At 40.4% G+C, this 24,095-nt stretch overlaps 1 protein-coding gene across 3 annotated transcripts in view; it reads right to left on the bottom strand.

Annotated features, from left to right (window-relative positions):
• Positions 1 to 2,246: 2,246 nt before the first annotated feature.
• EFHC2 (EF-hand domain containing 2) overlaps positions 2,247 to 24,095 on the bottom strand; it is a 72,207-nt gene continuing 50,358 nt past the window's right edge. For 2 of the 3 annotated variants that reach the window (XM_030020490.2, XM_030020489.2), the window contains 4 exons: positions 22,399 to 22,596; positions 21,709 to 21,801; positions 14,592 to 14,697; positions 11,843 to 12,166 (listed from right to left, as the gene is read on the bottom strand). In XM_030020490.2, the coding sequence (XP_029876350.1) occupies positions 12,071 to 12,166; positions 14,592 to 14,697; positions 21,709 to 21,801; positions 22,399 to 22,596 (493 nt within the window). In that variant the 3' untranslated portion in view covers positions 11,843 to 12,070. Of the gene's footprint in view, positions 4,209 to 11,691; positions 12,167 to 14,591; positions 14,698 to 21,708; positions 21,802 to 22,398; positions 22,597 to 24,095 lie in introns of those variants that run through there. The other variant, XM_030020488.2, reaches the window with a different exon arrangement.

The following is a 24,095-nucleotide window of genomic DNA, read 5'->3' as shown; positions in this document are numbered from 1 at the left end:
TTCCTTGGTCACACCGGCCAGTACCCAACTCATAACGCTGCCTTTCACCTTATGTGGAAGACCACTCTGGATAAGGAACAGCAACAGCCATGAACAGAGGTTCAGGGAGCATAGCAACCTCAGGAGCTGGCCCTGAAAATAAAAAAAGCTTAATTTCAGCATTGTTAAAAGAAAATAAAAGTTGATTATCTCTTTCTCCTTCCCTTCCTGATCGTCCTCACTACAACAGTAGAATAATTTTAGCATATGTTGTTTAACGAGTCGCTTTCAGCCATCTGACACACGTTGGCTTTCTTGAAACAAAAGCCATGCTTTCCCAGTGGGCAAAGCAAGGTTTACTCGCCTAAATTTAATCATCTTTGTGCAGCAAGTCTTTCCCAGTGATTCTTGCTCATCCTTCCTAAAACGGCCTGACTCTCAGAAACAACATGCCCTGGTGCAACCCACCCTTTCTTTCCTGGCAGACTCAGAGGTCTGTATTTTCTCTCCACTCTATTACCCAGAGCAGATACAGTGAGCGGTGCAAAGAAGGGGAGGGAAGAGGCGACAGTCCCGTTACTATCCTAATAAACCCACCTATCTTCTGTTTACATTACCACCATGGTTTTAACTGATTTAGTCCAGTCTACTGCACAAGGCCACCTCTTTAAGCTGAATCCTGCATTATTATCTTCCAGAAGGACAGTAACCATTTCCCTCAAGGATGCTATTCTGGCTTGAATATTTAGGCACACAGATGAAAGGCTGCTATGACATCATACTGTAAAATCTATTTGCACTGGTACATTATCTATTAGTTGTACTCCTGAGATAAATGCAACATTATACAATATCACCCCGAGAACAATTTCCACTCACCTGTGCTGGAAACATCCTGTTTCATAAACTTGGGTTCCACCTTTGGGACCTGAAAATACTCTGAAAATGCTCCCCAGAGGTGGCCAACTGATTGCTTTCCCAGGCTGATGCATGCTCAACATCACTAACATGGATTAAATTAGCAATATTAAATCCAAAAAATTGTATCTCACGCTGTGATTTAAGGTTTACGTCTTGCAATACAAGATGCCTTTGGCACACTGAGGCAGAGGTGCCTCAAATGCCACCAATGGGATATTTTTATTAAAAACATTTATGGGGAGGGAAGTGTTCATCAACATCCACGCATTGGCTGTGCAGCTCTTCCTCCTGCTTGTAGGGTGTTAATACTCATGCCATTCATTCTTTCTATAGCTCTCCATCAGCAGGAAAAACTCAGCCAGGGGCTTTGCAGGGCAGGGCTAAACAGTCTCAGAGTATCCAAAAGCCTCAGCTGATGAAGCAGGAGGGAGACTATGCAATCACCCTGACCGACAAGAAAGGGAGCATTGCTTCTTACCCAGGGAAAGTGGTAGCTTTGTGCAACTGAGCGAAGCAATCCAGGAGGGAAAAGAACCATCAAAAAGCTGAAACCTCTCCTTGGGGAGGAGGCAATCCTGCAATTGCTGGGCCTGCTTTGGGAAAACAGCTCCCCACTGCAGGGACTTGGGCAACCCACGAGTCCCACAGTCACCCGCAGACTTCAAATGACGAGTTTCTAACCTGAGAGAAGGGCCTGATCCCACTCCCTCTAAATGACCAGGAACTTCTCAGGAGGCTTTGGAGCATTTCATAACTGCATACAATGGAGCCAAAGCCTGAGAAGTCCAGTTTTCTTCTCTATAATTCAAGTAACAGGCCACCCACATACTTAGATTAAGGTGTACTTTAGGATAATGAAAAGTTATTAATTCTCTTCTTACAAGAGTTTCTTACGAAAATTTCTCTGTTACTCCATCAATCCCCTCTGTTGACACAGGGTGATAGAGATGTAATAGATCAGGCAGACAATATTACCGACATTTTTCTGTGATGCAGAATCTCAGATCCTGTACTGCTCATCAACATACTTACATGGCATCAGGAATGTTATCTCATACCTAGGAATTACTCCTTTTCCCATCCCTGTGCAGTCTTGCTAGCATTACTTGCAAAACCTCCCTACTCACAGGCTGGAGCTGGCACTGGAGTCACCATCCATCTTTCCTGTCTGCACGAGGCTTTCATCCAGCCTCTCGTCTTGCTAGGAGCCGCAGCATGGCTCCTCCTGACTCTCCGTCCCACCAGGTGCTGGCAGCCAGAGCTGCTAACACTGGGGCCATGGAGGAGGTGGTGCAACCCTGTTGCAAATGGGCGATTTAGATCGCTTAAAGAACCACGGTCAAAGGTATCAGCAAAAGTCGTTTTATTGAAATATGATGTTGTAAAAGTGTGACTTAACAAAGTTTAATGGCAAGGTTCACTCCGTTACCGCACTGCACAATCATTTGAACAATGATTCAAAACTACCGAGGCAGAGTCAAGTTACCAAGACAAAATCAAAGTTACCATAATACAAGGTTATGTGTGATATCGGTCACTTACCAAAGATCTGCCCCTGGTGAAAGGTCTCTCTGCCTCAAGGAGCAACCTTGAGAAGCATCCCAGCTCAAGAGGAGATCATCGCCATAGAGCCAGGCTCAAAGAAGGCTCACTTAGGCTGTCATATTTGTGGAATAAAGTAGTTGGCTTGTAGTCAAATTACATGCAATGGAAAAGGTATGCATGAGACTCTTGTACCCACAACTTTCTTTGTTCCCTGATAAATGAGCCTTGGAAAAGCCACCTACTATTCATGTGTTAATCGCATGATCAGTGTTCCAAGGTCATATGCATCAATGCTCACTGTGTCATTCTGCTCCTTTGTGGGTTTTCAGAGAACAGATTGGAACTGGAGAAGTTCTTGGCTTGGTAACAGCTTAGGCCTTTACCTCCTTTGGAGTCTGTACCAAAATACCGCTAGTTTGGTTAAGGAGTTAAGTGCATCCATCACAGACCCCCATACATGCATATCTGCAATACTGCATTTTGAGCTGGGATTTGCCAGGATCTGACCCAGCCCTAGGACCTGGCTGCCGCAGCTGAAGGATGTGGACTACCCTGAGATGAGTTGAGGAATTTGTATGCAATGGTAAGAAAGCAGCAAAGCAATCGCTCTTTCCCAGAAAGTAAAGCCAAACCCTGTTCCCACAGAAATCAATGGTGAAACTGTTGGGACCTCAGCCGCGACAGTTCAGGTCCTTTGTGATTGTTTGCCTCCTAAAAGGAATTTTGCTTCATTAAGATGCTGAGTCTTTCTAATTTGAATATTTGATTTGCTTCGGGTCTTGGTTTGTCTTCATTATGTGGTTGCCAACAAGGAATCAAAAGGGACATCTCTGAACCTGCTGTGAGGCCGTGAAACTTGACCAAGTGAGTGTTACATGTGGGGCGAGACCAAGTGGGCAGGCACATTCCCGAGGGAGTGCCTCCCAGTTTGATACCATTGTTATGGAAACTTAAAACTTCAGGATAAACCGGGAAGGCCAGTGAAATGCAAATGGCATGAAGCCTAAGAGAGACAGTATTTGCTCACTACTTACCACCCTTCCGCAGAACAAAATGTCTGAGTTTCTGCCTTTTGTGTAAATGAGGTTTCCTGGGGTCCTAAGGTCCAAACTCCCTTGTAGGCGTAAAGGTCAGGAATCCATCAGCAGCGAGGTGTTAGCCACGAATCCCAACAGCCACTTGAGATGCTTACTCTGGAAACAAACTCTCACACAAAAGTGGCAAAACCAGAAAGCACGATGAAACAGCAAAACAAATGAAAACCGTGTGTTTTGTCCCAGGATGAGTTACCTACTGGGAGAGGGAGGGCAAGAGCAGTGGCTCTGTTGTGTACCTCCAGCTTTTCACATCCATTTGAACCCAGCCGGCTAGCGATGACAAAAACTTCTTGCATTTCGATGAACTCAAACAACGGGATTTTAACAACACAGGAAGAAATGTCCTTCAGCAGCAAAGTAAGAGACCAGATAGAGGTGGTTCATTGTGCAATGATTTGCTAAGCAGAACAGCGCCCTACCACACTGCAAAATAAAGCTCTTTCAGACAAAAGAAAGGGTTCATTTTTTGTTGCAAATGGCTTAATTAATCACTTCCCTCAGCTCCAAATGGGAAGAGGCTTGAGCTACAAAAGCTCTGCTTGTATTAACCTCCAGGCAACCAGACGCTCTTCGCTAAAATTCATTTAGCTGTCAAAACAGCGAAAAAATGCCAGCAGCAGAGAGGTTCAAAAACTGTGAAGTCCAGGCACTTTGATGGGGCTTTTCCTTTAAAAAAAAATAAAATAAAAAAAAATAGGAAAGTACACTGAAATCCAACTCTAGAGAAGATTTTGTTCCCATTTCTCCAGAAGGGAGAGGCGGCGTGAGGATACCACCAGCACTTTTACATGCAATCCTTTCATGTAAATGATTTCAAATGGGAGTTCTTGCTCTTGCCTGCAGACAAAAGCAGAATGCATCACTGTTGCCAGACCACCTGGGACATGGGGAGGAGAGGAAATTTCCAGATGGGTTTTAAGACAATTAATTTATATTTATATAGCCAGAATAAATGTTTTTTTTCTGAGATAGCATTTCCCTTTGCTCTATCTAGACCACCAAGAAAAGAGGGAGGCACAGAATTTCTATTGCATTAATAGTCCTGGTGTTTATGGTTTTGGCTTTTATGAACTTGTGGGAGCTGTTTATTGAGTCATAAACTCTACTAATGGGGATATTATCTCTAAATTATATAAGTACTACAGTATTTGGGTTAGTTAAAAGAAAGGTTTAAAACAGTTACACACTTACAGTTTATCTCAATTACCAACATGATCCCATAATGGGAATTTAATTGCTAATTGTTAGCTTATATTGCAGAAGAACTACAATAACAACACACAATATATAGCCTGTATAAACATGTCCAGACAATTCTGTATTACCTCCTTTCACTGCTACCTTCTCATATAGTGGGTTTTTTTTATTACAATGATCTAATTCCTAAATGCCTCAAATTAGGAATTCCTCTTTTTCAGGAAAGCATTTCCACCAGTGCTTCATTTGACAGATTTTAGCAAGCCGCCTGCACACACTCGAGTGGCTTTGTGCAAAAGGGACAGCCTTATGCATACACTTAAATACCTTGCTAAATTAGATTCTCAGAGACCTCTAAGAAGAGAAATTGTAGTTCTATTTAGATCAACCCAGCTTCTCCTGTTTACCTAGCTGGAATGAAATTTGACCGGGACCCACTGGCCAGAGCCTGAGTCAAGCTCATTGAGGACAGTCAGGTCCACCTGCTAAGCATGGCACCGAGTCTCTGCTCAGCCTAAGCTCCAGAATACCCCATGAGAGGGATCACGTGCACATTCAGCACGCAGCGTGGACTCACGCTCTCCTCTGCCCGGTCTGCCCAGCTCAACCTGGACTACTCACAGCTGGCTGAAGCTCAGCCCTTCCTACATGTACCTTACACACTGCAGCGAGGCTGCAACCTGCAGCAAGGTTGGGGAGCAACCAAGCAGTCACCAAGCTTGACCTCAGTGCCTCTCTACCAATGCTGATGGACCCTAAGAGTGGGACTCATCTCACCCGGCAGCAATGCAAACATCTACTTCTAGCTAGTTGTTTTAAATCCCTTCAGAGCCAGTGCAGAGGGAGGCAGTGTACGGCTAACAGGCCTCCTGTAGATAATTCCTGTAGGCTAGTTGCTCCCTAGAGGTGCCCATCGCCCTTCCATCAGCAAGTAAGGGATCCAGAGAGCTAGTGCAGGTGCCGACATCTGCACTGCAGACATCTGCACTACAGCCATCTGAAGGCAAAGGACATAAGTCTCACCCATAAACTCCATGCTAATTTAGAGAAGGCTGCGTCCCACCTGCGCCACAGCAGCTCTGCAAAAGGTCTTCCTCCTGTCTTTCAAGACAATGCCATTCTTCTGACAGATTTGCCTTTGAAAGTGGGAGCTCTCTCAAATACTGTTAGGCGATACAATGAATTTTTGCTGTTACAGATCATCCCACCATGCTGCTTGCCAGGGATCTGCATCAGATTTCAGAGAAGTTTGTGAATCAGCTCCTTTACTTCTCTTTGTTTGTAGTTCTTAATATGAAACTAGCCTGATGAAAGAGGAGAGCAAAGAGGACAGATGGCTAGGGTGAAGGGCAGATGAGGATAGCTAGTTTATTTGTGTGTAATACATAGCAGAAGAAACTTCCAGATGATTCAGAAATGACAAACTGTGCAGAGAAAGGGTTTATATAATCAGTCTTTAACCTTAATATATTATATCTATATTAACTTCCTTCCTCATCTTGGTTATGCTCCCTCACTGGTTTTAAACTTTACATTGGAAACTCGTAGGGACACGGACTTCCCCCCACACCCCTATCTGGCTTGTTTGACCATTGCCTAAAACATGAGTGCTGCTTCTGACTGGGTCTAAGTCAACCCCCTAAACAAACAACAAGAAATTAATTCAGAGCAAACAGTAACTTAACAAAGTCTTCTTTCAAGACAGTTTCCTCTCAAATGTTATCTATACTGCCCTCTAAAACCTAAAAATAATTTTTAAAATCTGACTGAGCTCAGATTGTGGTATTTTTTCCTCCTGATATTGTAACTTCTTCACAAACATGCTGCCATTTTGTCTTCCTCATTGTACTGGGGCTTGCTGGCTAAGCCACCTCAAAGAGGAAGAAATGCTGCAAGTAAATATGCAACAGATAAGTCACTGATTATTCAGGATATTATTGCTTAAAGAACTAATGTTTCCTTCCATGTCACCGAATAACCTACATATGACTACAATATGTTAAAAACTGGGAAACTCTTCTAATGATTAGTTCCATGTCTCAAACTATGGGAACACATAGAAGGGTCCAGCAAGCCGAGACCAGTGAACTACTACTAGTGATATATGGACTGCAGTTCTCTGAATGCTGTCAAGTGACTGAAAACATCCAATATTTTGTTTATTGTGGAATTAGGATCCCTGCAGTTTTCCCACAGAAAGTTCAGAAGTTCAGTTGGGAGGCAGAAAAGTCTCCTGGGCTAAAAGGACAAGACAGAGAGAGCAGACACAGAAGTCAACTGAGCCCAAACTTTTCCTGTGAAGAGCTTTCCCACCACAAAGTAGGATCAGCATGAGGGACAAATGCAGAAGGAGGACTTCAATACCTTTTCATTTACGTAGATGAACATCGGTCTGACGTTGGTACAAATGGCTCTGTCTAGAAAAATACAGTAGCTGCCTGTATGATGGGCAGGACACAGGAAAATACCACCTGGTGAGGAACTTGATTTTCGTCCACAGATTGTCTATTGCTGCTTGTGGCTACCATGTCTGAGGGGGCCCACCTGCTGGTGACCAGAGCAGGCACTCTGAACTGGACAGGAGCAGAAGCTGATGCGAGGCCATGAGCTAACCAGCGTACCACCTGCACATGCGGACTAGTCCTCTTTGCCGTTTGCAGCCTGCCATTTGCTTGCAGCAGCAGCTATTGCAGAGAACTTGAAGCCTCTTATTCTCAAATGCCAACTTGAGGAAATAAAAATTAACACTGAACACGCAACAGACCCCAGCAGTGAGATGGGGAGCTGGTACTGTAATGTGAATCTCTTCGCTCCTGCCGTGGACAGCACAGATACTTGTGGAAAGAAGATATCTTTGGCTCCCCTACAGAGATCGAGAGCTGAGATTAATGGCAACTGTGAGGGCTGCCTTCCCCTTTATGCGATGCATGCTTTAAAGCTGTGGCCTCCTGCCATCTTGAAACATAATCCTGTGGTATTGTCTTCATTCAGGCCCCTCATCAGCAATGTGAAAAGAGAGAAGAAGCTGGTGGCAGGATTAGAGGAGAGGTTGAAATATTCTGGGCAGCATATGCTGTAAGTCACATTATACAGAGTATTATTGGACTGCTCATTGGCTAGGGCTTTCCCTTCTGGAAGCATTGCTGCTTGTAAAAAAGAAAACCTGGTGAAAAGTGTTTGTAACACATCAGACCACAGCATATGACACATTGTAAGCACAGTGACAAGCAAAATATTTTTCAGGCCCTGTCTGCCCTATTCCTAGGAGATCCTTTTGTGCTCATCAGGGTTATGCAAGATGCATGGGAAAAGAGGACAAAGAGAAGTGAGAATAATAATTCAGAAAGGTATTAATAAACATCCTAAAATTACTGTCATCAGATGACCCATCTCAACCTTAAAACTAACTGAGTACCTTAGTCTTGGAAGGCTGAGACCGTCATTGTTTTAGAGGTGAGAAACCACCTTTTATTGTCCAGTTTAAATTTATTTGTGGCAAATTATACCCATTTGTTCTTAGACTACCAATGTTCTTAACTGACACAGATTATTTTCCTTGCTTGGCCATAAAGTATTTACAGAGAGGAGTCATATTCTCTCTGAGACTTCATTTTATTTCACTAAATAAGTCAAGCTCCTTTAATCCCCTTTCTTATCTCCATTCTCTTGAACACCTTTCTAGTTCTTCTCTGCACTGGTTCCAGTTTGCAGTCACCTTTCTTGACCATAACCAGACCAGACCATGATTGACCAGACCTATATACAGTGTGCCACATGAAATTATAAGAAATAATATTTCTTGTACTAATTTTTTTTTTTTCCTGAAAGGAGGCTCCTCTTTGTCCTATACACATAAAGGAAAACAAACTAAAGAGAATTTCCTATCTCTAAAAGCTACTTGGGAAGTTCTAAATGTTCAGAGTCAATCTTTCTTGGAAACCCTCAGCTGTACAAGATTTCCACAACCTAAACATATCCTTCTGAAGTCTGGGGAACACTAAAAAATTACAAGGGCAACAGAAGGGGGGGGGGCAATAATGCAGAAGAATGGAAGCTTGCAACAGCAAGGACCAGCAGGAGAAAGAGACTTCCCTTGAAGTCTGAGGTGCCCTTGCAGAACGGCTTCACCACTTTGCAGACTGAAGAGGAAAGACCCGTCACATCAGGAGAGGTGCTGGAGCTGAGTGAGGCAGCCTGGTCTGCTCCCTATGTAACAACCAGCACAACTAAGAAAAGGTAACGGGTGATAGTAGTAGGCAACTCCCTTCTGAGAGGTAGAGAGGCACCCATCTGCTGACCTGAGGCACTCTCTAGAGAGGTCTGCTGCTTTCCAAGGGATCATATCAGGGATGTCACAGAGAGACTACCAAGCCTTGTACCATCCACTGGCTATTATCCACTGCTGTTGTTTCACGTGGGCACCAGTGATACACCCAGACACAGAAGGCAAAGGCAGGGACTGGGAGAATGAAAAACTGCCCACTGTAGGAGATCAGGTTTGAGACCATCTAAGGAACCTGAAGGTGCACAAGTCCATGGGACCTGACGAGATGCATCCACGGGTCCTGAGGGAACTGGCGGATGAAGTGGGCAAGCCACTATCCATCATATTTAAGAAATTGTGGCAGTATGGGGAAGTTCACACTGATTGGAAAAGGGGAAACATAACCCCCATTTCTAAAAACGGAAAAAAAGAAGACCCAGGGAACTACAGGCCAGTCAGTCTCACCTCTGTGCCCAGCAAGATCATGGAGCAGATCATCCTGGAAACTACGCTAAGGCACATGGAAAATAAGGAGGTAATTGGTGACAGCCAACATGGCTTCGCTAAGGGCAAATTCTGCCTGACAAATTTAGTGGCCTTTTACAATGGGGTTACAGCCTTGGTGGATAAGGGAAGAGCAACGGACATCATCTACCTAGACTTGTGCAAAGCATTTGATGCTGTCCTACATGACATCCTCGTCTCTAAATTGGAGAGACATGGATTTGACAGGTGGACCACTTGGTGGATAAGGAATTGGCTGGATGGTTGCACTCAAAGAGTTGTGGTCAACAGCTCGATGTCCAAGTGCAGACGAGTGACGAATGGCATTCCTCAGGGGTCGGTATTGGGACCGGTGCTGTTTAACATCTTTGTTGGCGACATGGACAGTGGGATTGAGTGCACCCTCAGCAAGTTTGCCGACGACACCAAGCTGTGTGGTGCGATTGACATGTTGGAGGGAAGGGATGCCATCCAGAGGGACCTTGGCAGGGTTGAGAGGTGGGCCTGTGCAAACCTCATGAAGTTCAACAAGGCCAAGTGCAAGGTCCTGCCCATGGGTCAGGGCAATCCCAAGCACAAACACAGGCTGTGCAGTGAGTGGATTGAGAGCAGCCCTGAGGAGAAGGACTTGGGGGTGTTGGTTGATGAAAAGGAAGGAATTCTTTACTGTGAGGGTGGTGAGGCACTGGAACAGGTTGCCCAGAGAGGTTGTGGATGTCCCATCCCTGGAAGTGTTCAAGGCCAGGTTGAATGGGGCTTTGAGCAACCTGGTCTAGTGGAAGGTGTCCCTGCCCATGGCAGGGGGGGTGGAACTATATGATCTTTAAGGTCCCTTCCAACACAAACCATTCTATAATTCTATGGTTCTATGGTTCATTTAAAGTGTCAAGCTCAGTCTTGGTGGCATGTTTTAAAAAATTTCAGCTTTCATCAAACTGGCTTCAAACGCAAGTTATTATTGTTTTGGCTCCAGACACCATCCCCATGGTCAGACATTTTTCTTGTCATGTAAGAAACCATTTTCCTCTTTTGGATCAAAAAGCAGTACATGGTCTTGTCTACAACTTGGAGCACTTTAAGGAGTTTTCACAGTTTTCTTTTTGACGCCCTGGACACAGACCATCACTTACCCATTTCATTGCAAACATCTTCCTAAGTAGCAGCAACACACATAATTATGCCTTGCCTCAAGTCCTTTTTTGCTGACAAAAAAGTAAAAAAGCTGCCAAAAGCTTCGTATTTTACCATATGGAGGGAAAAGAATTTCTTCTCAGGAGCTGGGGGGGCTAGAGAGAAGACATACAATTAAAAATTTCATTTACACTATCATGCAAAAGTGCAGCAAGGTATTTCTAAATGGAATCATAATTCTAAAAGAGATCTCCAGGTTTCCAAAAAGATAGAGATTTACTGAATTAAGTTATTCTTTGAACTATTGTCTTTCCCTCAGTTTGGGGATTTAGATACATTGAATTCTCATCCTTTTAAATCAAAACACTTCCCCCCCAAATTGTAATTTCAGATTACAGAAAGCGCAGGGTTCTCAGTCTACCGAATGTGTGAGTTTCCCAGCCACTGGCAGAGGTGCACTGGCTTACACCTCTTCCCCTGTGGAACCGCTATGGATGAGTCAGCTCCCCCCCTTCACCTCAGCTCTTCCATTCTTTAATCTGGCATAATTACTTCTCTCACAAAATCATGCAGTAAATTCAGATCTAATCATGGCTTTGAGCTGGCATAAGCTTAAAAAGATACAAAAATGCTAACAGGAACTCCAGTTACTCATTGCAATTTTGAGCAAAGAGAAAGGCATCAATTAACTTTCAAAGGACAAGTACAGTGCTACTGCAAGAAAGTTGCACACTAAAATTGTACTGAAACATCTTCTTTTCATATATGTTTCACCCAAGTAAACTTGGGTGTCTATTAATCTGAGTCACGTTTAAAACAAAAAGCAAGAACTGATAGCTTCCGTGCCATGCCTGCAAAATAATTACTTCTACATTGCAAGGCTATAATTATCTCTGATACCAGCGCAACTTTATACTGTGCTAAAGCCTTGCTAGTATTTCCTCCATAAAATAACAAACTTTGACACAAACAGTACTTAAACATTACCACAGGGATATAGCAAAAACACAGATATAAGCTAAAGAGCAAGAGAGGAAATTTGAATGGAATTACCTTATTGTGCTAATACAATCCGACCTAATATTTTAAGGGGTCATCCAAGAACCTTTGTTTGCAGAACAAAGCAGGGTCAGTCAGATTTTGCTCTGTTTGACTCAAAGATTTCCCAATACTTGTAAATTCTCCATACAACCAGACACAAAGATTAGAGGACACAGTTTTAATTATGCTTGTGTAAGTATAAAAGAGTACCGTTGATTTAGAAGGAGTTAGAAAAACACACAAAGTGTATATCTATGTTGAAATAAGAAATTAAATGCAATAAAACCTATATCTGATCTTTTTGTTTTACAAGGAATGTTTTCAGTATCTGTCTAAGTTAAGCTTTGGAGCTGAAACACTAATCCAAAAGCAGTGCCTTGCACAGATCAGATTATTCTTCCTTGCCAAACAGATCATCCAGAAGAGGTAAGTATTTGATCCCTTTCACAGGAATGGATGGTGGTTGTCCGCTCCAGTCATCTTCATTCTGAAATTAGTAACCCGAAGAATATCTTAGAATATAATAATGAAAACAAGAATAATTAAAAGCTGGTCAACATAAGATTGAATGAGCTGCTTCATTTCCACATACAAATCTGTGAAAAAGTGGACCATAATATAGCACATCCTCTTAAAAGATTACTACACGCACATTTTTATCAAACTTGCAGAATATTTTATTAAAAATATATTTGATCATTAGCCCTTTTGCTGATATTTTCAAATTAAATAATGCTATACTTTCTTTATTAAGATGCTTATACTTGAAAATCTTGCAAGTCATCTATGTCTCAACACCAAAAATCATACAAAATAATGAGATAGAAAGAAGAAAAAAGTCAGCTAAACAAGCACAACTCTGTTGCTGAAATCTATCTGTCAAATACAGGTACTGTAGCCCCAAAATATTGCTGTTAATTCATGGTAAGTCATGAACAGAATGACAATTGGATTCTAAGGTTGAACGAGATTTAAATCCCTTCCTTTCTCTGATTTTTTCCATTTCTTATTGATCTCTTCATTAAAATATTCTTGTACTGTACCAAAGATAGCCTAGGTATTGCAGCTAACTAACAAAATAATAATGTCGATAAAACTCTGTAAACTATACTGGCACCAATTCGGGCGCAGTTCATTAAAAACAGTGCTATATGTCAGTATGACAGTTACAGCAAGGCTTTGGAGCCGATGAGGAACTGATTATGCCAGCATGATGATGACTGATTACAATTTCTGTTGATGCTCTTTCTTCCTTTTTGATTTCAGCTGTAACCTTCCTCACATAACTCCATGTACCATTCTCAAATGGGGCTCTTGGGCATCAGCCACTCCTGGAAAGCCCATCCACTGGCTGTCCTCCAAGGAAAGATAACATCTTCTTCATACCCAAACAAAACCTCATCTCTTATGCCGATCAGAACACCACAAATGTCCATTTCAACCTCTTGCTTATTTCACAAACACCTTTTTCTCCACACCTTCAACTTGTGAAGGCTGCGTCTTGGTTCCACCGCCACTTGCACCCCACCTTCACCCCATAGAAGCCATCTCATTCCCTCACCTGCCAGAAATCAAGTCATGCTCAATGGCTAGATAAGCCATCCTGTGAGGGGAAAAAAATGGTCAAACACATTCAACAGCAAGTGTATCTGTGCCTCTGCTTCTTTCACCCTTGCTTTTTGGTACAGAGCTTAGCACCACCTTCAAGGCAAAAATCCTCTGAGCACAGGCTCTGAAATTCTTTTTGTTTCTGTGGTACTGAGGCTCACGAAGCCCCTTATCCTGACACAACCTCCTACGAGCAGTCACTGTTTAAGTAGAGTTATAACTTAAGCATGGAATTCTTCTGTAAAATCAAAGAATACCCACTGAACAAAACCTAATGCACACTTTGAACCACAGGACTGCTGTATAAAACACATGGAAGGGCTTTGATTTTATCTGTACAAGATGGAAAAATTGTTCTCAATGACAAAGTGAAAAATAAACCACTATGGAAAGAAGAGCAAACCAGAAGCATCGGGCCCTCGTGAGATGCTACAGAAGAAAGAGCTGGTAAGCCAAGTAAGAGAGAGGAGTCAAGTTAATAGCACAGTACTTGAGGAATATTGGTTTAAACTATGTAACCGTTGAACTTGAATTTAAAGGAATGCTGTGTTTCTAAATGGTTTGAGTACAATCAAACACATCCTGTACGAGTATAGCAACACATTGGCTAGGCCAGAACAGCAAAACTATGTGTTGGCAGAAGGGCTTCGGATTTATCTGTTATGAAGTTTTTAAAAATAAGTAAAATTGCCTTATGCACCATCTATTTTAAAATGTTCCATTCAGCACAAGATGGCAAGATCAGATTAATCTCTGCAGTTTGTTGATACCACATTTTTATTTACCCTAAGTAGCAGGCTGGTGGAGATATACAAAGTTGATCCATCAATACTGTTCTTGCTGTACGCCTACCCGTGATGTGGTGTACTGTATACAAGGTTCTATGGAGTTATAAAAAATATATAGCTATTTTCTGCAGTGTCAGTGGTGTTTAAACTATTTCCTGACTACCTCAGCAAGCAAACAGATCGTTTGACATAAGACAACAATATTTGTGGGTGAAGTGGTATTCACGCCCATTGTTCATGGACAAATACACCTGTTTCCCCTTCTCTTTTTTTTTTTCTTCTAGAAAAATGTGACACCTATTAGGCATGGGGGTGTTACAGGGCTCCTCGTCCCGGTTTAACTTCTCTGCTTCGTTCTAAATGTCCCAGAAAAAATTAATTACTTGAAGAAAACAGGCGCAAATACGCAAATATGAAAACTGTTGTGGTCTCCATTGGATAAAGCACTCATGTTAACATTGGACAAATTATATCAATGTACTGTACTGTTCCTTTGCTCAGATACACTGGTTTTACCTTGAAAGGAATCTTTATCATCTGGCAAGCATGGATTTGATTCTCTCTCCAGTTCAGCCCATCCACAAACTTCTTATATTCCACTTGCTTATGGTCATTTTCAAACCTAAGCAGAATATCCATAAGATGACTCAAGGTTAAAGGAAATTTTTAACTAAGTTGTATCATGTTATATACAGCATACTAATGCATTACCTTTTGGATAAAAAGTTTTTACTCCTTTGTTACCAAACACCAGCAGGAGTACATAAAAAAACTACCAAACTCTCAAAACTTCTATAACATACATTCTATTCCATATTCTTACACCTTATTATTATCTCTCATAGTAGAATTCAACTTCTTTAAGGTTTCTTACATTTCAAGTAATTTCATTTTACTTTTGAAGCTTTGCCCAACCTTTTCCAACACTGGGATCTCACAATTGGTGACAAACATAGAGTTGGGATGATCAGTGTATGATTCCTTTGTGTAGACAAGAAACAGGTAGAATGATACGAGAGAGCTGTGCTATAACACAACTGACCTGCTTTATATGGCTTCTACAATCATTTCCTGAAAATAAGCAATCCTTCAAAAATGTCTGGATACATCTTGGGATCATTTTACAATTGACAAACACACAGCTCTCTAATCTATCAAATAATAGCCAGATTTAAAAATCACAAGCCTTGTCATTTGGTAGTTGTTTCATGGCATTGTTCTTTATTTCTATGGAATAAATATATATATTTGTGTCAATTATGAGGGTCCCCTAACTGCATGAAGATATATATGCTGCCAGCTAAGGTCTACAGGTATGTGTGGAACATGCTATCTCCCTCCCTCAAATTTCTAAAATCATTACCCTGCACTAAGAAACCCCATGGGAGCAGATTTGTAAGTCACATCATCCTTCTGCCATTGATTTGGATGAAGCAGCTTCAGAAAAAAAGTCCTCAATTCAGCAGAACACTTAGGTGATTAAGGCACTTGGGAACCACTGTTATTTCAGTGGGACTAGTCAAATGCTTGAAAGATACCCACAAGCTGAAGCTACCATGCAAATCATTCTTGAAATGAACAGCTTAACTGCTCTGCTATAAATACCATACTAGCAGTTTCTGTGAATGACATCTGTCTCACCTAACACTACCTACATATAAAAGGGACCTCGTTTAGGCATATAAGCACACCCTGGAAATGTCTGTGCTTCACTGGGGTCCATGGAGAGACATATACAACTAGCAAGACTCAGTACCTGTTCTTTGGTGGGAAACATCAGGTTAAACAATTCTGCCCTATAATCTGGTGAGACAAATACTACTGCACAGGAGCAAGATCATCTCCAAGAAACAAGTCTTTTAAAAAATTATTTTATCTTGTTCTTAAAGAAATAGCACTGCACAAAACATAGGCCTCAAAACCCTTCAATCACTGCAGAATGTTCTGGTAAAAATTGAGCATGAAGGTACTTTAAGGGAGAATTTACAGCACAAACTTGGAAAACAATACCGGAGAAGAGGAGAAATAAATCTAGTGACAAAAATAAACTGCAATAAACTGCAACTCATCTTCTCCTTCTCCTCCCCCCACACCTTTCATTTAATAGTCAGCAGGAGAGATAATAATAAAATATACTGAGAGCCATAAACAGAGACGCTAGCGATAAACTGGAATGTTAAGTACAGAGAGTTATGCTGAAGATGAAAGCAAAGTCAGAAAAGAATGCTACTGTTACTAGTATTAAAGAGGAGCCTGAAACATTGCCAATGAGAAACCCTCCTATGATAGCTTGCTGCTTTATAATAGCTCACATGCAAGTTAACATTTTCATAAAGCCTTGCTTTTGGGGAATATATCCACTATATAAGAAAATTATCATTCCCACTTCTAGGGGGTTCTTGTTTCTTTCAGGTTTTTTTGCAGGTGGCAATTGGGAAAAGAAAGGAGTTTTGCATTAGAAGTAACGAGACCATAAAAAAGCTTATACCTCTTGGCAAAAAACTATGGCACACAGATTTTGAATTTCAGAACCATCATGATGATTTTTTTCTTTTACTATATATGTATTTATCTTTTGCTCATTGTGAAAAGTCAAAAGATTAAGTCTACTGCCAAGATGCAGAGCTGCATAAGCAGGATTTTTAAATAAAGAACAAGTGAAGGCGTGGAACTACTTAAACTTTATGTTGAGGCAATGAAGTCAAGGAAAGCATTGCTTCTGCTTTCAACAAACATTAACAGGGAGAAAAGTCCTTTGATGTGACAGCACTAGCAAACTGAGATGACAACATGGGCATGAAGTTAACTATAACTAAAGATTTTAACATGGGCAGAGGAAATAGGATTCCTAAATCCCATATTTCAATAGCTACAGAAAGCAGCTTAAAATATTACTCTAGAATAATCCAGAAAGAAAAAAAATAACCTACTCTTTAGTTCTCTTTCTTGCTGTGACTTACTGTATCAATCTACTAAAAGCACACACTTGCAATTTGGCACAGAGTATCCAGATGGACTAAGGAGATGTTATCAATTTGTGCATTATTAGGACTGAGATGTCATACATTTCAGTGGCTGGAGTTAATATGACTGAAAGCGACAGTGCTCTTCAGGAAAGGAAATTAGATTTGTCTTATCAAGAAGATGCAACAAAGATCTCTTGAAACCATGCTTCTCTTCAGTTTTGCCCTATGACTTCACCAATGCATGTGATTTTAGACTATGAAAGTCACTCCCCCATCCCTATCATAGTTTGCAGAGGTTTTTTTTTTTACTTTGACATTACAGAAATAATCGCACATTTCTGCTTCTAAAAATATATTCATAATTAAATACTCCAGATACATGAAAAATCTGGTTAAATCACATTATGACCATTCCTGAGGATGCTTTGGTGAGTAAAGGCTACTTATAAATATTTTTTCTTTCCCATCAAGAAATCTGTAACCAAAACATTTATGTGAAAAGTTCATGTACATACAGAGGTTTTTTAATTCCTTAGTTTTGAATAATATTTATTAAGAAGTTAATCTGATAATAATAGAGGAGAAGTATCATGCTGCTTTAACCTTAGAGAAAATGTTGGGACTCTTCAGCCTGTTTGATAGTCTCTGTGTAACATAGGTATAAACCTAAATTGTCATAAACTGCTCATATGAAAAGATTTAAAACAGCAAGCATGGACAAATATATGCAGCTGATCAGTATGAATTAAGTAATGGCTACCATCTTGTGTATACATTTATTCACATCTTGAACAAGTATAAATTGAACCATCAGTTCCTCAGCACACTGAATAACAGAAATAATTTCTTTTAAGAGATCCAAATATTAATGCTAGAGAGTCTTTTCATCACAAATGGCATAGGGAGTCTCAGGCATCAAAGCTAATGAGCAGAAGACAGAGTGCAGGAGAAAGATCTTGTGACCATTTCCAATCTTGCTCCTGCTACCAGGACACTTGCTGTAGCAGGAAAAGAGGGCTTGCTTCCTGAAAGAAATAGGTCAGCCCTAAAAAAACATTACAGGTAGGCAACTAGGTAAAAAATTATTACCCAGCCACAAACCAGGGCAAAGCTGAGCAGGCAGGAGCGGCCTGGTCTGGCCTATTAATGACTTGAGAACTGGGATGACCATGTAGGAGGCCCATTGTTATCAGGGACTGCTACCTGAGACACTAGGGATTAACTTTTTCAAAACAACAAGCCCCCCTCCAGAGTCCAATAGTCCTACCCTGGTACTGTGGAGAGGTGAAGAACTACACAGCTGCTTTTAACAGAAATTAACTGACATATTTTAAAAAACAGGGACATACGCTTAACAACTAAACTAATGCAGAACAATCAATGTATAATATTTGTAAACTTGTCATCCATTCTTTCTTCGCTCCATTTTTTCTTTCCTTATCTGCCAGCTGTTTATATAACCTCTAGGGAAGGCCTGCATCTTTTTAAGTCCTTGTTAGCATACATTTAGCATTGCAGTAAATAAAAATAACAGAAAAAAACCCCTAAATTCATCACTTGAGCACTTTAGCAACATTTATTTATTAAACAAACTATAATTGTTCATTATGCCTGCATAAATTTAAAGAAATGTTTACAATGACTACTGTAGTTTTCTGGCAGAAACAATTGTGTACCATCTGCACTGCTTAATACATTGTGATTAAAAGTCTGTATTGCCCTGTGATTAAAAAACTAAGTGAGAAAATGCTGATGGAGAAAGGAAATACTTTTTAATAAGCCAGCTCAGGTAAACTGGAAAAAAGGACACATTGTTGGGTACCTAAATCCTACTATTTCACCATCCCACAATTAAATATATAAATTTACATTAGACAGACAATATGAAAGGGTCTTATGAAACCTCAGTCTTTGTGCTAATTCTCCCTGTACTCTGTGGAAACTGAATGGTCTTTGGGTACAGTAAACAAAGTGTTGGGTCATCTGGAGGCGACCACAAAATTAGACAGTAATTTCTAGTCCCATCCCATGCTTTTAATGAGTGACAGATCATTGCAGTATAATTTACAAATGTAAATAATAAATACTTTAAGAGTATTACCTTTCAAAATGGAAAAACAGAACCATTAAGTCCTACAGAAAGTCTTTGCCACCTAATCTCAGATAGCAAAGCTGAATAAACATATAGCTTCAGTCTTGAACTATTATCTGATCACATCGTCCAGCATCATTTTATAGCTGAATGGGGTCCAGCTAGTGCATTAGCTATATATACTGATTTTGTGGGAATCAATCCAACAACTTTTATTGTACCACTTTCTTCCTTCAAAAACACAGATACACACAGCAGGAACGCCACCACCACCGCTTGCTTCAGAAACATAAGTTGACACAAAATTACATGCTTCCTCATTGAAAAAAACAGGGAAAGAATATTGTTGACAAACTTTGCCCACATTGAATTGCATACTCCCCAAGAGCGAGACTGTTCTTCATTAACAATAAACCTGCCTGTTTCATGATTCTTCAGTCTCAAAACTACAGGAAGCAAGAGAAAAGAAAGAGAAAAGTCTAAACCTCAGGCAGCCAACTCTACTCGTCGATTTCCAGATTACTGGAAATTAACTCCTATTAAATAGACCTCAAAAAAAAAAATCTTTCCCTAACTCTGCACCCTCATGAAACAATTAACTTACCAAGCAGCAACAGCTACACACATTATTAAGACTGTGACAATCTTCCTTCTTACTTGCAGTGCAGTGACTCACCACAAACTGCCATCTTTCGAAGCAGCTGATATGTAACTTAGAACTGGCATTACATATAGCACGCTATCATATAAAGTACTTCTCACACTGATTTCTGAGGCCCAGCTTCACACCATTTATCTTTCTCATACAGAAATCTCAATACAGGCTGGCCACAGCCCCTTTAGAATCAAAGGAAAATGGATGGTAATTTAGAAATCCAGCTCTTACACAGGCTGAGGAGATAACTATCCCCTTCTCCATCATCTAGAGAAAGAACCTACAGCGGGTGAATCCCAATTCAGCTGTCATGGGTACCTGGCTAAAGCTGGGTGAAATCCAGCCCTTAGTCTTCTCCTTGTCTTCTAAGCTTATCTCTAATTTTTAATACAGTATACTGGGCTTTTTCTTTTTAACTGCCTACACTGAGACTCTTCAGGAGAGAAGAGGTTCATTTCACAACGGCTTTCCCTGGTATAAATTCACAAACAATAAACATATCTCTGGAGCCTATGATGTGCCAGGCTTGTCTGTTTTTCATCAGCATTGAGTTAGTACATAAAGGAAAACCTCCAGTCCCTTGTCTGTGCATCTATTCAATTTCAGCCTTTATGAAGTGGAAACTATGAGAACCCCTTGTCTAGTACAGGATGTCAATTGTCCTCCAACACTTTTTCTGTTGGGCAGCTTAGCGGGAGTTCTAAAAAATGAGTTTTAGATTAATGCTAAGATTCAGACATGCTTATGATGACTAATGCTTCTAACCTAACTGTCAGAAGTGATGAACAGCAAACGAATTGCCAGAGTCATCTATCTGGCTACTGCAGGGAAATATTCTGAAAATTTTTGGTCTGGAAACAGGGGCTTTGTGAAAAATAGCCCCTTAGGCTTCTTAAAGCAGTCTTGTTGCTACTGATTTAAGTAGGAAGTCTTGCTTACAGTACAAAGATGCTTCATTAAAATGGATTCCACATTTCTGCCAGACAAGTCTTTTCATTATTTGATAAATCCAGATGCTTAGTTTGCAATTCCTCCTGAAATCAAGAAGCATATCTACCTAAAAACATCTAAACATGACAGAAGACAAGACCTGCTTCTGCTTTTAACACAGACAAAACATTTAAGGATTTCCCACAAGGGAAAGAAGAGACCAAGGAGCATGCATTTAAACCTATTACCAGAAAATCTGGCCATGAAAACCAAACTCAACATGACATATGTGTTCAAAACACCACAGGTTACTCTGAACTACTCTTACTCTAGCCTTTAATACAAGCACTGAATACTAGTTCTTTTCACTTCTATTCCCATTAATACAGCTAGCCAAGCAATTTGTCTCGAAACAGTTAAATTTTCTATGGAAAAATACCAAAACCATGCCAACACTCCTTTACCTTTTTAAAAATTACAATAAAATATGTTTCAGGTGAGATTAATGGGAACAACTTTTATTTACTACTGATGCTGTCTACTTGATTCGAGGACATTTCATTGTATTCATCTTGGTATGTTCCTTAAAACTCACATAATGTGCTTTCACAAGATTATTGGTTTTACTTTACATATACTCAGGAACAACTAATGCAAAAAAAGTGAATCTCATTGATATAAGTACCTGTATCTGATATACTGATATAAGTATCAGTATCTGATTCCCATAAGACTAAATCCATAGAATTCTGGAAAAAAACAGATGATCTACCATGCCACACAAAATGAAGACAAGTTGCTAAGACAGACCTCAGTTGATTATAAATATTCTATAAATAGGAAAGTCCCCATGTGTATAGAGACAAAATCAGCATCATGAAATTATTAATATTATATAAATGACAAATTCTTAAGAACTGTGTCTGCAGTAGATATTTAGCATTGATTTGCACCCATGCATGCAGGTCATACTATCTGCCCTTAACTTACATGGTCAGTAAAGCTTGCAGATTATCATCAGCCAGTGGCAACTTAAAGGACTTGCAAATAGTCCTGCACATCTCATGGGGCAGCACTCCACATCTACACAAACAGAAGGAGAGGGGGAGAGGTGTACATTAGGTATTTTCCAGATTTACTTCAAGTGAATGTTGCTGTGAACTGGAAAACATGTGAGGAATATCAGGGTGAAGGGTAAAGAAAACAAGGTTTTATGAAATTTTGCTACTACAAAGCTGAGAAACTTGAAGTGCACGTGGTGGCCTGTCTCCCCCATGCTGAGGTCTTTAGTGATTCTCTGTGATTCTTTATCTGTGACATCAGAGAACAAAAAGGCCAAATAAGTCATAAAAAGCATCAGCTACAAATCCTTTCTTTTTTCCCTTAAATCACTATTTTCCCCCTTGATTTAAAATACTGTGTTTTGCCTGTGAACAGGCATCTGATTAAGTCACAGAATATTCCATATAGCAGCTATAATAAAAAGTCCACAAACAAAATGAAAAAGAGACAAAAAGGCTATCCTTTTGTTGTCTACTGTCAAGTGCTGAGAGAGGCTTAACATTACAAATAATATTCTTTGGCTGCAATATATCATTTGCTCAGCAACAAGCAGAAAGTAGGTAGGTTTACAAGCAGAGCTTCCCAAATAACAGCTTAGGATAAATAGAGGAAACTTACTTTTCACGGTCATTGTATATAAGCACCGCAGACAGTTGTTCAAAATTCTCAAAGCTATTTTTCTTTAGTTGTTCTTGAGCAGCTGAAAGGAGGGAGTGGAGGTCCATTTCATATTCATCTCTCACACTGTAATAGCGACCGAGAGTCATAATCTCATGTTCTGAAAATGCTCCATCAGTGATCCTGACTATCAAATTTCTGTTCACAAAAACAACAGCCTACATTAGTTTTAAGTAAATGAGTTAAAACCAGTTAATAATCACTAAATTTCAGGGGTGGAAAAGGATTAAAGTGCACTCATCATAAAATGCTGTATTTAGATCTTTAAAGAATGGATCTACTTAAATTTGAAATCCAGATCTGTTCAAGGAGGTATAATGGAAATTACCCAAGCTCTTAAACTTTTGCAGAATGTCCACATTTCCTCAGTAGTTGGCTATAGATACAAAAATACATAATAATCATGACTGAAGCCTTTTCCCAGAGATGCCATACTGGGATGGAATATTAGCAAAGATTAATTTTATCATTGCATTTATCCACCAAGATAGTGAATTAACAAGGTATTACCCTGTTTTGTTCCTAATTATATTTTGCATTCTGCAACACATGATTAATTATCTGTAAACACAAAGCATGCATAACAACAGCTGCATAAAATGGAGAGAGAGACTATTACAACATCAGAGGAGAAGTGGGGCAGAAGATCCCAACAGAGAACAGAATGTTAAGTGTCAAGCCACACTTCACAAGGTATTGTGGAAGCTGGCCCTCATTGGTAACTTTCAGGGGAAAGCTGGGGGAAGGAAAACAGAAATTGGTCACAGAGAGAGGGAAGAAAATTACACCCAAATTGTAATCACAAGCCCTCCTGGCAAGAATGGAAGACAGGAGGCAGTAGCAAGACCAGTTTATGCTTGGACACTGTCAGCAGAGAATCATGCAGGGAAGAGCCTGAGATGTGCTCTCCCAAGATTGCGTGTGCTGCTCAGACAAATCAGCCCAACCCAAGAAGAAGAAATGCTCCTGAGATCCGTCTGATGAGCCAGTGCTGGCACTGAATGATGAGTCATTCCTAATATCAACAATTTGTTGCTGGTAATAGAGCTGGAGTGATTTCTGGGTAAGCTCCTGAAGGCACATGTAGTATATCAGCAAACGGACACAAGCTTTGGAGCTTAAGAACCAGGACTAGTAATTACAGTTCAGAACAATCTCCCTCTGCTTTATATTGTTGGTAGAGTGGAGGAGAAGGACTAATTTTAAAGACTACATTGTCTTTGCAGTAGGGATTTTGTTGCCTTCAATGATTACAGAGTTCTTCGTATGTCCTGGATGTTGACACAACATAAGGGAAAAAAACCACCAGTACCAAGGTATTCAAGGAAACCTAGGAGGCTTCCTGCTCTCCTGGAAAAAACTGGCCTGAACTGTAGGTTACCTCAGCTGCTACAAGGCCTCTTGAAAAACCTGGCTTAGTGTAACTACATTAGCGTTATGATCCCAAACATCTGCCTCTGGTGAACTCACGTTCAGGAGGATTTTTTTTAACAGCAAGCATCAACATAGGCCTATGTCCCTCAGTCAAAATTAGATTAATTATATATGATACTGCTGGATAAACTGCACTAAGAGTAAGCTTCACCATAATTGCTGATGCAATTAGAGCTGTACCTTGTGGTACCCTTGAGGGTACT

This window comes from Aquila chrysaetos, chromosome 7 (assembly GCF_900496995.4).
Source record: "Aquila chrysaetos chrysaetos chromosome 7, bAquChr1.4, whole genome shotgun sequence".
Taxonomy (NCBI): domain Eukaryota; kingdom Metazoa; phylum Chordata; class Aves; order Accipitriformes; family Accipitridae; genus Aquila; species Aquila chrysaetos.
The sequence above is the reverse complement of the archived record's forward strand: the minus strand, read 5'-3'. Positions and strand labels throughout refer to the sequence as shown.